General features: G+C 37.8%; 1 protein-coding gene across 3 annotated transcripts in view; it reads left to right on the forward strand.

Moving 5' to 3' along the window:
• Positions 1 to 15,526, forward strand: part of Slc26a7 (solute carrier family 26 member 7) — a 124,715-nt gene that overhangs the window by 87,516 nt on the left and 21,673 nt on the right. For all 3 annotated transcript variants that reach the window (XM_045144569.1, XM_045144570.1, XM_045144572.1), the window contains 4 exons: positions 557 to 704; positions 2,690 to 2,803; positions 9,991 to 10,068; positions 11,204 to 11,299. In XM_045144569.1, coding sequence (XP_045000504.1) covers positions 557 to 704; positions 2,690 to 2,803; positions 9,991 to 10,068; positions 11,204 to 11,299 — 436 coding nt within the window. The remainder of the gene's footprint in view (positions 1 to 556; positions 705 to 2,689; positions 2,804 to 9,990; positions 10,069 to 11,203; positions 11,300 to 15,526) is intronic.

Genomic DNA, 15,526 nt, shown 5'->3' on the forward strand with positions numbered 1-15,526 from the left:
TATATTTTGCAAGAGCAAATGGATGGAATTTTTTCTACATATTTTTCTTAACATGTGTAAGCCATAGTTTACTGTACTGTGAAAGGATTCAGTTAAAAATGTAATTATGATAATGAACACAATGGCATATCGAGGAACTAACTCAAGAATTGAGTTGACAGTAAACTCATGTTTGCCTCCAGCATTGTGGCACAAAGAAGAAAAAGTAGTTTCAATGTCAGCCAAATGAATATTCAGAAAGCTCTGAATGAATGGATGTTCCAGAATTGCTTTCTTTTCCTTACAGGAAATTTTGTCGAGTCAAAGTTGTTGTGGTGTACTCTGAATTCCCCGGGCATAAGTGTTAATTCGATGCATGGGGCTGTCCCTGTGGCATTTCTTACAGTTTTGCTTTCTGCTAAATAATGTGGAAAACAAAGGCAAAGGTGCTTGGTTTTCTTGTCTTACACTGATTCTATGTAAACTACAGTCATGACCACAGTTGAATTCATTGCAAGTTATCACAAAATTTCCATGAGGCTGATAACTTCAGTGTGGCCCCTCTTTCTCTCTACAGAATTCCTCCACCGCAAGTGCCTCCCCTGAACATCCTCTCTGCAGTTCTCACCGAAGCCTTTGGAGTGGCGCTTGTAGGCTATGTGGCCTCATTGGCTCTTGCTCAAGGATCTGCCAAAAAATTCAAATATTCAGTTGATGACAACCAGGTGGAGTGTGCCACCAACCCCTCTCTACCCCTGTTGTCTCCTTGTTCTGTGGACTATCAGATCTTGAAAATATTAAATCTTAAAAAAAATAACTTTCTTAAGTACATAGCAAGACTGGGTAAGAAAAATTCAGAAAAATCTGCACATCATTGCTAGGAACTGGATAATCTGGCTTTCACTGTTTGTAAATACATTTTTTGGAGAAAAAAAATATTTCTTGATGTTTGTTTTTCAGTTTTTTAGGAGAGAGGCCAAACATATTTTTTTATTACATTCTCACATTTAAAACTTACACATTTCAAAGTATAACACTACAATTACTCTTCTTAGTAAGAAAATAGAGGATGGGAGGATCTCTTACTTGAATATCCAAGAATGCATATTACATTAGTTATATTTCTGAATCTATTTCAGCCAGTTTCTTACTTCTAGTCTCTTAGTCCTGTGCAAGTTGAAGGAGAAGCTGCAGGGTAGTGTTATGAGCACCAAACGACCTGTGTACACACCTCAGTCTGCTGCTACATGACCTCAGTCCTCTCTGCCCATTTTTCTTCTGTAAAAATGTGAATTTTCTCATTGTACACATGTGTACACATACACTTACTCTACCTTGGTCTAAGTACAGGGGAAATGTGGTGGGCAGCACAGGTCATATCTTTGCTCTAATGGGAAATTTCCAGTGGCTTTCTGTCATGCTCAGATAAAGCCTTACTAGGGTTGACAAGGCTGTAAGGAACCAGGCACTATTGTTTTGTCTCTGTTTCATCTCTGATCTCTTATCCCTTTCACCATCTGTCCTAGCCATACTTAACCCCATTCTTTGAACCACTAGTCAGGATTCTGCCAGGGCACTTGCCTTTGCAAATCCCTCTTGTGTCAGCATAGCTCCTTTGCTCAGATGCTCACTTCTCAGGAAGCCCTCTCTGGGGATGGGAATCCCCAAACCCCAGATCTCTCCACACCCTCCCCCACTTTACTTTCCTTTGTTATCTTTTTTTTTTTTTTTTTTTTTTTTTTAACCACAGCCACTGCTTTCCAAGGGCAGGGATATTTGTTTATTCTCACTGATAACAACAAAGGCGGACAAACCATTAGGAACATTTAGTACTAACCTAGGTGAAATGTGTTGATCTGACCAGGATTTATGCGGATTGGTTTTGGATTGGATGGCATGTTGCTATTTGGGAAAGGAGGGTCCTTAGGATGAGTTAAGAATACCTGTACAGTTTTGAACTTAAGCATTGGAACTTGAGATGGGGAACAGCCTGGGAGGACCAGACTGAATTGGTACAAACCTGCAGCTCAGATTAGTTCCATTGAGTTACTGGGCAGCCATAAAATGTGATGCTAAGTGTTATGTTGGCTGTATGAGCCTGAAGTTCAGAAGTGTGGTCCAAGCTGAAGATGGAAATCTGGGATTTGTAACGGTGTATTTGAATAAATAACATGTAGATACACAAGAGAAAAAGTCCAAGACTTACATTTGGTTAGATAACAATAACAAAGGAAATAGAAATGGAGTGACCACAGATAGGGTAGAACTTAAGAGGGTGTGAGGTCCTAGAAGCCAAGTGAAGGTGTTTTCAAGAAGGAAGAAATTAGCAACTTTGTCAAATGCTTCTTTTAGACCAATTAAGAAAAGAAGGAGCCATTGGGGTTAGAGCAGCAGCAGCCATTGGTGAAGGCATGGGACAAAGTCTGACTGGACTGACTGGGGAGATAGGAGCTGACAGTGGACAGGATAGAGTAGTTTCTTTATGAGGTCCTTATGAAGAGTGAGTGACTGAAAAGCTTAGAACAGCTTGGGATCATTGCAAGTACTCAAGAAGTATTGGCTAGTTTTATTACACGTTGTTAAAGATCCACTGAGGGGGAGAATAGCCATTGAACACAGACAACCTTCATTCTTTGACAAATTGTACCTGCCAACATAAAAATTGATTGTGATTTAGAAATGAGATATTCTCCTCCAATTAATCTTGCAGGAATTTTTGGCGCATGGCCTCAGCAATGCGATTCCTTCGTTTTTCTTCTGTATACCAAATGCTGCTGCCTTGGGGAGGACGGCTGGCCTGTACAGCACAGGAGCCAAGACACAGGTAATGGGCTCTGCAGGCCAAAGAGACTCCTGGGTTCTCATTATCTTTCAAGGAGAGTAGAAGCATGGGCTTCTCTATAAAGCCCACGTTAAACTCTTCTAGTAGCTTCTAGGACTTCTTCCCTCTCCTTTCTTCCCTCCCTTCTTCCCTTCTTGTCTCCTTATTCCCCCCTCCCTCTTTTCTATGAGTGTTCCTTCCAAAGGCTGAGTGAGTTCACTAAGCAAGCTGTTAAATTTGGTCCAAATGGCAATTTATCAACAACCTTTGAAGCCAAAGCTCCCTCTAGTGGCCAATCTGACTTTTCCTCATCCATCTAGACTGTGACATTTTTCTATTTTGTTCAGTTTGTTCACTTGAAGAAAAACCTATCATATGTAAGATCAATTCTTGACACTGTAATCATATCTATAGCAACAAACGAATGTTTCAAAGTGGCACTGGCTGAACATTTGGGGTTAAGACAAGCAATTTTTATATATTTTAGGAACTTAATTCATTTGTTGAGAGTCTGGCATTAATGTTGGGCATTTGTGAAATAGTAACAGTTACATTACTGATTGTACTGATGGTGACAGTGGAAGCAGTAGTGAGTTGTGTGTCAGGCCCTGAGTTTCATTCTTTTTATACAAATGAAGTCATTTAACCTTCTAGGAAACCCAGTGGAAGATTGGGGCTGATTTTTGTTCTTATTTTTTTTTTTTTTAATGTAAGAAAGTTGTTGGAAAAAACCTGAAGAGATTTACCTATACCTCAGACCTAGCAAGTGGTGACTCTGGGATTTAAAGTCAGATGGACTTTTCTAATTTTTCTATACATACCTGCTGTCCCATGCCAGAAAAGTCAAGTACATTTTAAAAGATTACCTATGACAACTAGCCATTATTAAAACAATTATTTGTAAAATAAGATATAAAATATTTTATGTGAAAATTCAAAAATATAATAAAAGCTTGTCCTATAAAGTAGTATATTTTAACTTTGTAGAACAATATATTCAAAAGTGCATTTTGTGACCTTGACAGTGAGAGAAATGCAGGAAAATAGCTGTTAAGATGTTTGATAATACTGTGAGTAACATACACCGCATAGCAGAGAGGATAAATCACTTAATCTGGAATTTCTTCACCTCTGACAAATATTTGCCATGCTTGTCAGAAAAGAAGTAAAATCCTTGGGCGGGCTTGGTTTTCATGACATCAAGTTGAGGTGATGTGTTTTGATAGTGATTTCAAATACTGGTTCACCTTGTGTTGTCATAAAGCTTTTTACAAACTTTACATGGATATGTATGATGTAAATTGAATGTTTAAATCCCTCGAGTGCTTACATGTTACCCTTTATTCTGATTACTCTTCTCCCCACAAATTCCAGGGTTGTGCAAATGTTTCCTCTGGCTTCTCATGAAAGTGAACACAATAGGTCTGTTCATTTCATCCCCAGCCTCAATAAATGGGCATGATTAAGGGCATGGATTCCCAAAGCCTGGGCTTGTACCCTACCTCCATCACTCATGGTAATTCCTCTTCTCTAGCTGAGGTGGTGAAAGTAGGTGTTAGAGTAGATTTACAGTATTATAAAGATTAAATGAATGAATGAATATATGCTTATGTACTAGCCAAAGCATCAAATAAATAGTTTTTAAATGTTAACAATTATTATTGATTTTATTATTAAATAGTCTAAGAAAATACTTTCTGAGCCTTGTATTTCACTTAAATATTAAAATATCCTGGTGTAATTGGCACAAGGCATTACAGCTTTCCAGTCCTAATTTCCCCTCCTCCTAGCTGAAGGCTCTCCAGTAAGTTAGCCCTGTCACTTGTCCTGTGGACTTAGAGGCTGAGGGGGTTCTACCTTGGATGTGTTCCATCTCTGGCATTTCCTTAGGCATTTCCTGTGCTTTTCTACTTACAGTTTTAGTGGCAGGGGACCCCTCAGATTAATCTTTGTAACTTTCAACATTGAGCGTTAAAGAGAAAGAATACTTTGCTAAAGTTTGAAAGATGTGAGCTGAACATAAATTTGTTTAATAGGGTGGGGATAGAGAGAGGCCCTTTGTTCTGGAAGGCACATGTTGGAATGATTAGAAAAATAGAACATTTCTAAGGACTTTTTATTTAATGAAGACTGTTTTCCTGCATAATATCTTATTCATCAAACTTACAAAGAAATTATAGAAATCTGACAAAACACTAATTCAGGGGAAACAATGCCAAAGCTCAGTAGCAAAATATTTTCATGATTACCTGCTTCCTGAAATGGTGACCAATCTTCCTCACCACTCTAGTTCAAATACATATGAAAAGAATCTGGTTTAATGTGTTCTGTCCACATCCAGAGTGCTTTCCCTTAGTCGGCAAGTCCTTCGACAGCACAACTATTAAGTTTGTGTGGGTATAACTGATAACTGACATGGTATGTAGAACGCTACCAAATTTTTCAATTTTTGCCCTAAGCAGGCTATTTATGATTGCATTTAGAAATATCTTATGTATTTACTTGAGAGAGAGAGAGAGAGTAAGAGAGTGAGATAAAGGCAGAGCATGGGCATACCAGGATGTCCTGCCATTGCAAATGAACTCTAGAAGCATATGCTACTTTCTGCATCTTGCTTTACATGAGTACTGGTGAATCGAACCGAGGATGTCAGGATTTGCAAGCAAGTGTATTTAACTACTGAGCCATCTGTCAAACTCATGTGTGCATTTTAAATATTTTATTTATTTATTTGTAAGGAACGAAATATGGAGAGGAGAGAGAGAGAGAGAGAGTTGTCAGGGATTCTTGCTGATGCAAACAAACTCCAAATGCATGCATACACCACTTTGTGCATCTGGCTTTACATAGGTACTGGGTAATTGAACCTAGGCTGTCAGGTTTTACAAACAAGCACCTTAACCACTGAGTAATCGCTCTAGCCCATGAATGCATTTTTTTTTTTAGTGTAATGATTTCACATAACCATCCCTTAAATGGCTCTAACTCTCTGAGGGCCTGGACTGATCCCCACCAAATTAACCTTGATGACATAAAAGCCTTGTAAACTAGATATAAACCAAAACATGCATTATAGCCACATTACCCTTGTTAATTAAGTTACTGACCGATGCTCAAAAACATGTTCAGTATTCTGAAAGAAACATAGTGGTAGAGTAATTTTACATAGTTATCATTTTAAGGCTAAGGGTGTAGGTTAATGATACAGAACTCATGTAGCATACACAGGATCCTAAACTTAAACATTAGCATGCAGCTTCTTGCTTCCAGACAAGAAATTACTTTGCATAAGTCATAAAACTGGGATCTCTAGCCTCCCTTCAGGATTCTGAGTATTTATCCTCTTCCTGTTATTGGCCTGTCTCCAACCTCCATACAGTTTTCAGCACATGGTCCTCCTTTGTCCCTGTGGGCTCCATTGTCTTTGAGGCTGCTACTCTTCCCCACTAAACAATCTCTCCCATTCTTCAGGTCTCACTGCCACTCCTGCATAGATTGTGTTGCATTTCTTCACAGTCATGAGTAATAGCTGACATTAAGTGTGCATTAATGCGATCGCATGACTGACATCTTCTGTTTTTCCTTGACTTCAAGCTACTGGAGCACACTGCCTGTATGTGCTGTAGTGCACTATATCCTTGGTTTCTTTTATTTAGTACAGGTCTGGCCATGTTGGAGGTACTGAATCAGTATGAAAGGAAGTAGCCAATCATTGCATATTAAAGATCTTCTGTCTGGGTATGTAGCTCTGCTAGCAGAGTTCTTGCCTATTGTGTAGGAAGTCCTGAGTTTGAGCCTTAGCACACACACAGGTAATCCTAGCACTTGGGAGGAGGGTTAGAAGTTCAAAACCATCCTGAGCTACACAGTAAGTTTGTGGCCAGAGTAAACTACATGAGACCCTGTCTCAAAAACAACAACAATTTACTAATTTTGCTAATATTAGACAATCAGGCCAGGCATATTTCAGTATCATTCATAAATTGGAAGGAAAAGCCCATATAAAGTCAGGTGTTGGTCCACATACTTTGGAGAAGCTCTGCCAAATGGAAAGAACCTGAGTTTCTCAAGTAATTTAAATTATCTAGTGTCCACATTGTTCAAAAAATAAAAAATTAATTTTGATACCCTATTTTAACCTACCTAAATGAGATAAAATTATCATCATTTCAACATGGTGTCTGTTTAAAAACTCTTCACAATTTTTTTTGATTCTTTACTCTTTGTACTTAAGACATAGATGTCTCTGTATATTTTACATTTGTACCATATGGTAATAAGCAGAAGCCACACACAGTTCTCAGCAGCCTCACAAGGGTATACTGAACAAAATTTAGGATCATTTTATGTGAGTAGATGGCAAGGTCTTTCAATATTAACAACCAATAATTGAAATGCTTGAATACTAATAACAAAAGATTATTTAATACCAAGTGCTAGGCTCAAAGATGCATATGTATTTCTATCCTCCACATGTAGAAACCTTTTTTACAGAGATCTCCTTTAAAAATGACATTAAAGTCTGCACTTAAGAGGCTAAAAAATTCCTGGTGCTCTTAGACAAACAACATGAACGAATGTTGCATGTTTTCCTTCCCTGCTTTCTTCTGTACTGGAATGTTAAGTATGGCCAGCAGCTAGACAACCCCTGGCGCTCTCCCCGGCATGCTTCCCCACACTTCCGAAGGAGGGGATGCACCAGTGCTTTTTGAGGGCTTTGGGAGGAATCACAGAACCCCTAGGGATGTCAGACAGCATCTGCCACAGAGGCTTCTCAGCCACAACTGAAAACAACAGCTGGCATGGTTTTCTGTAATGCTTAGATTGCCTCTGGGTTCTAACTTACAAAACCGTAGTTCTTTATTCTTTGAAAAGTTGGCTCATCGTTTGCATCTTCTTTAAAGCTATCTTAATATAGCCTGGTTATCCAAGGCCTAGCCTTTTTTTCTTTAATGCTCTTTTCCATCTCTCTCACCATTCCATGACTTCCATAAAGTTACATATTCTTGGATCTCTACTTGGGAATGAAGTGACTGGAATCTCATTTTCTTCACAGCCATATATATGTAACTATGGAGAACATTAATACCCAGAGGGTCGTTGCAGCAGTCACTTTCTCATCATGTTGTAACAAATACCTGATCATAAACAACTTGTTAGGTGTAATTTTCACTTAATTTTGGAAAGTACGTTTTTGTATAACCACAGCACAATCAAGTTATAAAGCATTTCTATTACTCCATGTCATCTTGATTATTCACCCATAGTTATTTAAGTCACTTCTTTGTTCCTGTCTCCACCCCATATTGTCCTATAATTTTCTTTGTAAAAATGCCATCAGGGGTTTTGAGAAATGACTTAGCAGTTAAAGTGCTTGCCTGCGAAGCCTAAGGGCTCATGTTTGGCTCTCCAGGTCCCACATAAGCCAGATGCACAAAGTGGCACAAGCATGCAAGTTTGCACATGTGCACGAGGGGGTCCACACATCTGGAATTCAAATGTAGTGGCTAGAGGCCCTGGAGTATCATTTCTTTCTCTCTTTCTTTCTCCCACTCTCAATCTCTCACAAAAAAAAAAAAAAAAAAAAAAAAAAAAAGGCCAGTCTGTTGGGTTTGCCTTAAAAAAAAAAAAAGAATGGGCTGGAGAGATGGCTTAGCGGTTAAGCGCTTGCCTGTGAAGCCTTAAGGACCCCGGTTCCAGGCTCGGTTCCCCAGGTCCCACATTAGCCAGATGCACAAGGGGGCGCACGCGTCTGGAGTTCGTTTGCAGAGGCTGGAAGCCCTGGCGCGCCCATTCTCTCTCTCTCTCCCTCTATCTGTCTTTCTCTCTGTGTCTGTCGCTCTCAAAAAAAAAAAAAATTATATTAAAAAAAAAAGAAAAAAGAAAAAGAAAAGTGACATCAGGGGCAGGAATGATGGCATAGTAGCTAATGCCTATGAAGCCTAAGGACCCACATTCATATTCCCCTGCACCCATGAACCTGGAGTTTGTAGTGGCTGGAGACCCTGGCATGCCCATTTTCTCTGTCTATAAATAAATTTAAAAACTTATTTTTAAAAATGCCATAATATCATCATATTAAAGCCTTTTGTGTCTAACTTCTGCCACTCATGGCTTTGAATTTCATCTATGTTCCTTTATATTGTTGAATAGAGTTTTATTATGTGGTTATTTCACAATCAAGGCATATTTCCACTGTTTCCATATTTTGTTGTTGTGAATACAGGTGTTGTATTAGAGGTATTCATAAGGATATTTATTTTTATTTCTTTTAAAATAGTCCAAGGCCTGTGGTAAGTATATGTATCACTTCATTGGAAGCAGCCAAATTCTTTTCACAATATTTGTATCATGCCTTGTTTCTGCAGCAGTGCCTAGATCATCAGATGCTGAGTCCTTGGAAGTTCCTGAAATAATTTATGCATTTGCTACAAATTTAAGCCATACCAGCATATTAAGGTTTCCTCTACCATCTTCAACCTAAGTGCCCAGGCTTCTTTGATGACTTCTGAAAAACCTCTTTTCTCTTGTTGGAACGATAGCTTGACCATGTGGTTTTATGAAGTAATGAGCATTTGCTTGGGTGAAACCAGGTTCTCTATGAGAGTTAGCTGTTTAGATTTGTCCTTTGTCAGTGAGCTGCTTGGGTTAGAACTTGATAGTCGGGACTTTGCAGGATTAGTAAAATTAAGTCTGCTACACTGGTGGAGAGAGTTCTTGCAATCCCATGTAACCACTTTACTCCCAAATCCCTTACCAGCAACAACTCCACATTAGAGAGAAAGAGCATCAGTGGGAATGTACCACCAGTACAGAAAAATCTTAAACTGCATATTCAGTTATTACACACACAATCCTCTAGAGTTAGGCTATATGACACTTTAAAGACCTTTCCATTGGTGTGTCACTTTCACTATTTAGTAGGCATTATTGTGCTGTGGGGGAAAGATGATGATGTCCCATATTTTTCTGGTGATTTGCTTTTGTCTCATCATTGACTAAGTTTGTTTGCAATGGCTTGTTAGCTGTAAAGGCAGCTGTCTCTCAGCTACCAAATATAGATGCACCAACATACTGTTTTTTGTTTTAATCAAGATGAGCCCAAAATACTCCTGTACCACACCACTCATAGCATTGTAATATCAAGAGAGTTCATGGCTTTAATTTTTTGTCCCTTTTGTATTTTACAGGTGGCTTGTCTAATATCTTGCATTTTCGTCCTTATAGTCATCTATACAATAGGACCACTGCTGTACTGGCTGCCCATGGTACCGTAATGGTTTTTCACTATCTAATTCTTATCTTTATGTTTAATGCAGATCAATATGCCTACAATACCATGCAAAGGTCAATTTAGTAATCCTAAATCTGAAAATCATCTTATACCAGTAAGGGTTGATTGAAGGAGGGGTCAAAACACAACTCATCTGATGAGAGAGGAATGGGAGAATATCTTCTTGCCTGGCCTCTAAACCTCCAGCTTTCATATTAAAATGACACAGTGAAGCTGGTTTTATATTGTGCTTACTTGGGAATGGGAGGAACTAGAAATAATCTTATTAGAAAGTAGAGTTTGTGGACTACTGTGTGTGTCAGACTTGTTTAGCATGTGTGGACCAAAACCTGTAAAAAGTAGACTTTGGAAGAATTTATCAGAACTTTGTAGAAAACGTGTGTTATAGAAAGGGAGTGGGGAGCAAAATATGTGTTTATACCGTATATACATCCTTTAGTACTCACTCAGAGTGGGGAGCAAAGTATGTCTCCATATGATGGACATTTCCTTTATGTATTAGTCCTCGTGCAAATCAGCAGAACTCTCACAGAGCATTAGCACCAGTTACTCACTTTGCTTTTCATAAACCTGATGTACCAAAGCGACCCAAGTTAAAATCTCAGACTTAGGAATGCCAGTTGCAGACCTTTGTTATTCTAATTCTTTATTTGTGCTTTGAGAATAAATCATTTCCACAGGATACTTCCCAGTTGGTTTTTAAAAATAGTCACAAATAGTTCTAGGTGAAATCAGATAATTGATGTTGAAGCCAATTATAAAGGACTATATAGATGTATACTGATTGCAACAAACACATTTCATAGTGAATACTTGTTATTAAGACATTCAGCCTTATAATATTCACTTATATAATTCATTACCTTTAGTATTTTCACTTTGGTTTGTAGAATTGTGTAAGTGTTGTCCTATGTTTTCCTAGAATTGATATTATATTCCTAGCATAAAATAAGTTATTTTTGAACATATGAATATTTCTATAGTCTAATTGGTGAATTCATTTCTCTAGACTTTGTTTTAAAAACAAGCAGAAATATTTTAGTCCTTCAAATAACTTCAGATTAAAATATACATATATGCTTTTTCATTAACTTAGTTTTCATTTATAGTGTGTCCTTGCAAGCATTATTGTTGTGGGACTGAAAGGAATGTTAATACAGTTCCGGGATTTAAAAAAATATTGGAATGTGGATAAAATTGACTGGGTAAGTAGAAACTTTACCAAAACATTTTCCTCGTTGGCTTAAGTAGATGTTACCAAATACTCTTTGAGATGCTTACTTGAATGCCATAGATCTAACAAATTGAGACCTGTGTGTGTTAAAAACTTCTGGCTATTGTTTTCAAAAATTTAATGAAAGAGGGAACATAGAATTTTGTCAAAATTTGATGGTGATATAGCTCAAGATTTTTTTTTAAACAATGCTGATGATTTGGGGGCTTAGGGATGCCCAGTTTATGTTATAAGTTAATTTTGAAAACAAAGCTCAACAATAAATTACACACTAATGGTAAACCTACAATTAGGTATGTATTGCATGGATATGGTGAAACTTTTTGATTCAAATTTAAATTAATTTATTTTTTCCACTTTTGTACATGTCTGCAATGCATTTTGATCCATCTTCCCTCAACTGCCATCCTTTTTCCCTTTTTCTCCCACTACAATTCTTTTTCCCATCATACTTTCATGCCTTGCTTTGTGTTTTATTTTTTCTTGACACATTGATTTAAATTAGAGTTGCCTGCATAGTCATGGATAGGAGATTATTTACTGGAGAATGGGCAATCCTACAGTGGCTACATCAGTAAAAGATGTGACTCCCCCATCCCAGCAATCATCAGTTCCTACTGTTTACTCTGGGGTCTCATGGACCCATCCCTCATCTATGAAGAATTGTTGACAGGCTCATCCTGTGTAGGAAACCACATTTTCTGAGTCCATGAGTGTAGCAGAATTGTCATATCCAGGAGACAGCATTCTTCAGGCCCAAGTTTAATCCTTCTTCTCTCACTTTCTTGCTGTCTCTTTTTTTTTTTTTCTGTGAGGTTTCCTGAGCTTTGAGTGTTAGTGTTAGTGAGTGTTAGATGTCATATTTTGGGCTGAGCAAACACTAGTCATTTATTCTTGGTAACTTTGCACAGTGTGCATCTTTCTAGTTACCTTTACCCTTTGGCTACTCCCATATCTCTCCTGTTATTATTGCACCAGTGGGCATAGTTTTCTTTGCAGTTTCATTGTGAAGTACAGAGGGTCCACAGCTGGGAAGGACTGTTGATGGCTTCCCCACCCCACCAGCTTGCCTCTGGCACAAAGAAAGCTAGCTGTCAGGGAAGGAGCTTCCAGCTGAGTTCCAGCTTGTATTCTTTACATCCTGCAACCAAAGCATATGGTGTCTTCAGCAATAGGGACTAACCGGCTAGTTTTATTGAGAAACCAAGAGCAATGGATTTTCAGTTAACTTCCTTAACTTCCTATTGCTTCCTGGAGCAGTTTTACCCATCTATGTAGGGGACTTTCATTGAAATCCTCTTTTTACACAAATATATTTTAAGTTTGCTTTCCAAGTGATAAGTTTACACATGGTTTATTCACATGCTTTGGTATTTTGTTCATGTTCCCTCCATCTCTATCCCTCCCTCATCTTTCCTTTCCTTTGCTTCCCAGTATTACCCATCTACTTGTGTCCTATGTGTTCCACTAAGTAGCCTCCTCACCCCAATTCATGGTGCTTTTCTACCTTTCTGGCTTCTACAGACACTCATCCTGACTTATACTCACTAAACTAGAAAGTCAAACATGATCCACATATGAGAAAGGACATGCAACATTTTTATTTCTGCAACTGGGTTCCCTCACTCAGTACAATCTTTTCTAGTTTCATCCATTTTGTGCAGATTTTATTTTATTTTTTTTTAAGCTTAATAAAACCTCATTGATTAAACTCTTACTGGTGACAATTTTATTCCAAATACAAAAACAAAATATCTTATGACTTCTCTCTCAAGTGGATTATACTGTGGGAGGATTATGTTAATGCGATATTTCTGGGAACAGATTAAATTACACTGGGCAAAGAGGAAGTGTGGTTTTACCTAACAGAAGTATTCAGCATACTTGTATTCTAGAGAAATCTGTCACTAAAAGAGCATCACAAATCCCCTTTCTCTCCACTATTGGTAAAATATTTCCCAAGTATCTTCTGGCCATTCATTATATAGAAGCATAATGACCTCTGTACTTCTTCAGATTCTTTGTTCAAGGAAACTGTGGAGGGCTATTACTGCTGGTAATAATACCTTGACAATATTCCTCCCCGAGGCTCAGCAGTACTAAACTCTTATCATAGAACATGTTCAGTAGCATTAAGAATATAAAGCTGAACACAACTGTGACATTCCTGGATACTTAAAAACTTGTTATAACAGAAAAAACTAAGTTATTACATGTGTTATTATGTAACTTGACCTTAAAGTAAGCTGATAAATATGAAAGGTGATAATAGTAGAACTGAAGTAGGAAATAGCACTTCAGGAATAATATTTGGTAGGCAAGTCAAGAGACCACATTAGCCAGTTTGAAGGAAGATCATGCCTTTTGTTAATGTGTACATATGTCTGTTTGCATGCTTATGTGTGTGCTGGTGTACAAAGTGTGGGTGCACATACACATGTGTGCATGTGCATGTGGAAGCCAGAAGACAACCTTGGGTAATGTTCATCAGAAACCATGTACAACTGTTTTACTCACCAAGAAGTCTTGATTGGTGACCAGCAAGGCCCAGGGGCCTTCCTGTCTCTTCCTTCCCTGGTAGAGATTGCAAGCAAGCACCACCAGGCACAGTTTATTGATGTGGCTACTAGGAATTGAACTTAGGTCTTCATGCTTGTAGGACAAGCACTTTACCAACTGAACTATCTCCCCAGCCTGGTTTATGGCCTTTATAAGGTGGTTGTATATGTGCAAAGAAATGAGAATACGTCAAATTATTCAATCCTTAATAACATGGAAAACTTCATTAATCACATAAAAGAGAACATGTTTTCCTATCAGAGGGGGAATGATGTTAGGGACGGCCTCTTCTAGGAAGTGATACCTAAGTTTAAAATGGAAGAATGAAAAAATAATAATAAATAAATAAATAAAATAGAAGAATGAAGACATATAACTTGAGGAAAAGTGAAAGAGGAAGTTGTATGCAGAGATTCTGGGATGAATGTGAGCATGTTTAGTTTAGGTTAACATATAGAATGAAGATGGTGGTCATGTTAGATGAGGCTGGGGATGTTAAGAATAAGTTAGCTCAAGAAAAACTACTCATCTTCTGCAAAGTAAAAAGCAAACCCTTCACTTTTAACACAGTAAAACTTCTCTGTAAGGTGAAATAAGGAATGAAATTTCCATATTAGAAAGGTCACTGGAAATATTTGAGGATCATGGATCAGACAAGAACAATTGTATTACTGGTGTAGTAATTCAGGCAAACAAATGAAAACAGTCCTCTAGACCAAAACTGAAGGTATGAAGCTCAAGAGGAAAAGTAGATTTGAAAAATATTCAAGAAGTTGAGCTGATTAATCTTCACCATTACTTCATGCTGCAAAGTAAGTATTTAGAATGAAGCCTAGGTTTCTAGTTAGGAGCATCATGACAGGACGATGATATAATTCACTGAGTTACAGAAAATGTAAGATTCTGTTGTTTAAATGGAGTGGGTGATTACCTTTAGTCATTTAAAGGATGCAGGTTTTTATTCATGAGTTACAACTCTATATGCTTTTGGTTTTTGTATGTCATTGCTAATAGTACTTGGAGAATGTGATTTATATTACCTCAGCTATTTTATTTAGAAAATATTTTATATACTAAAGGGAAGTTTTTGGCCGAGTCTAAAATCCTCTCCCTCAGGATCTTTTAAACTGGGATTTATCTTTAGGTAGTAATGGACATAGTAGAAATGTCAGTAGTCAACATGACTTTTTTCTTTTTTTTAATGTGAATTTGCTTTTCTAAATGAATGCTCAATGAAGTTCAATCTCTGTCTACAAAGTTAGGTAATATTTTGAATGTCTCTGTGTTTTAGGCTCACATATCAATTTTCTATGCATGTGTATGTATGTGTCTATATGCTTATGTGTATGCGTATATGTGTGTGCATGTGTATGGTGTGTGTATATTTTTGTTTATGTGTGTGTATGCTGTGTGTGTGTGTTTGTATATCTGCATGGGATGCATGAGGAGGTCAGAGGACAACCTGGAGTTTGGTCCTTGCCATCCACCTGGCTTAAGGCAGTTTCTCTTGTTTGTTGCTGTATATCTCAGGGTAGGTGGCCTGCAGGATTCTCCTGTCTCTACCTTGAAACTGACTGTAGTTGTGCTGGGAACACAGTCACAAACACCATTCACCCTTCTTCAAGGTTTTATACAATTT

Source organism: Jaculus jaculus, chromosome 2 (assembly GCF_020740685.1).
Source record: "Jaculus jaculus isolate mJacJac1 chromosome 2, mJacJac1.mat.Y.cur, whole genome shotgun sequence".
In the NCBI taxonomy this organism is placed as follows: Eukaryota; Metazoa; Chordata; class Mammalia; order Rodentia; family Dipodidae; genus Jaculus; species Jaculus jaculus.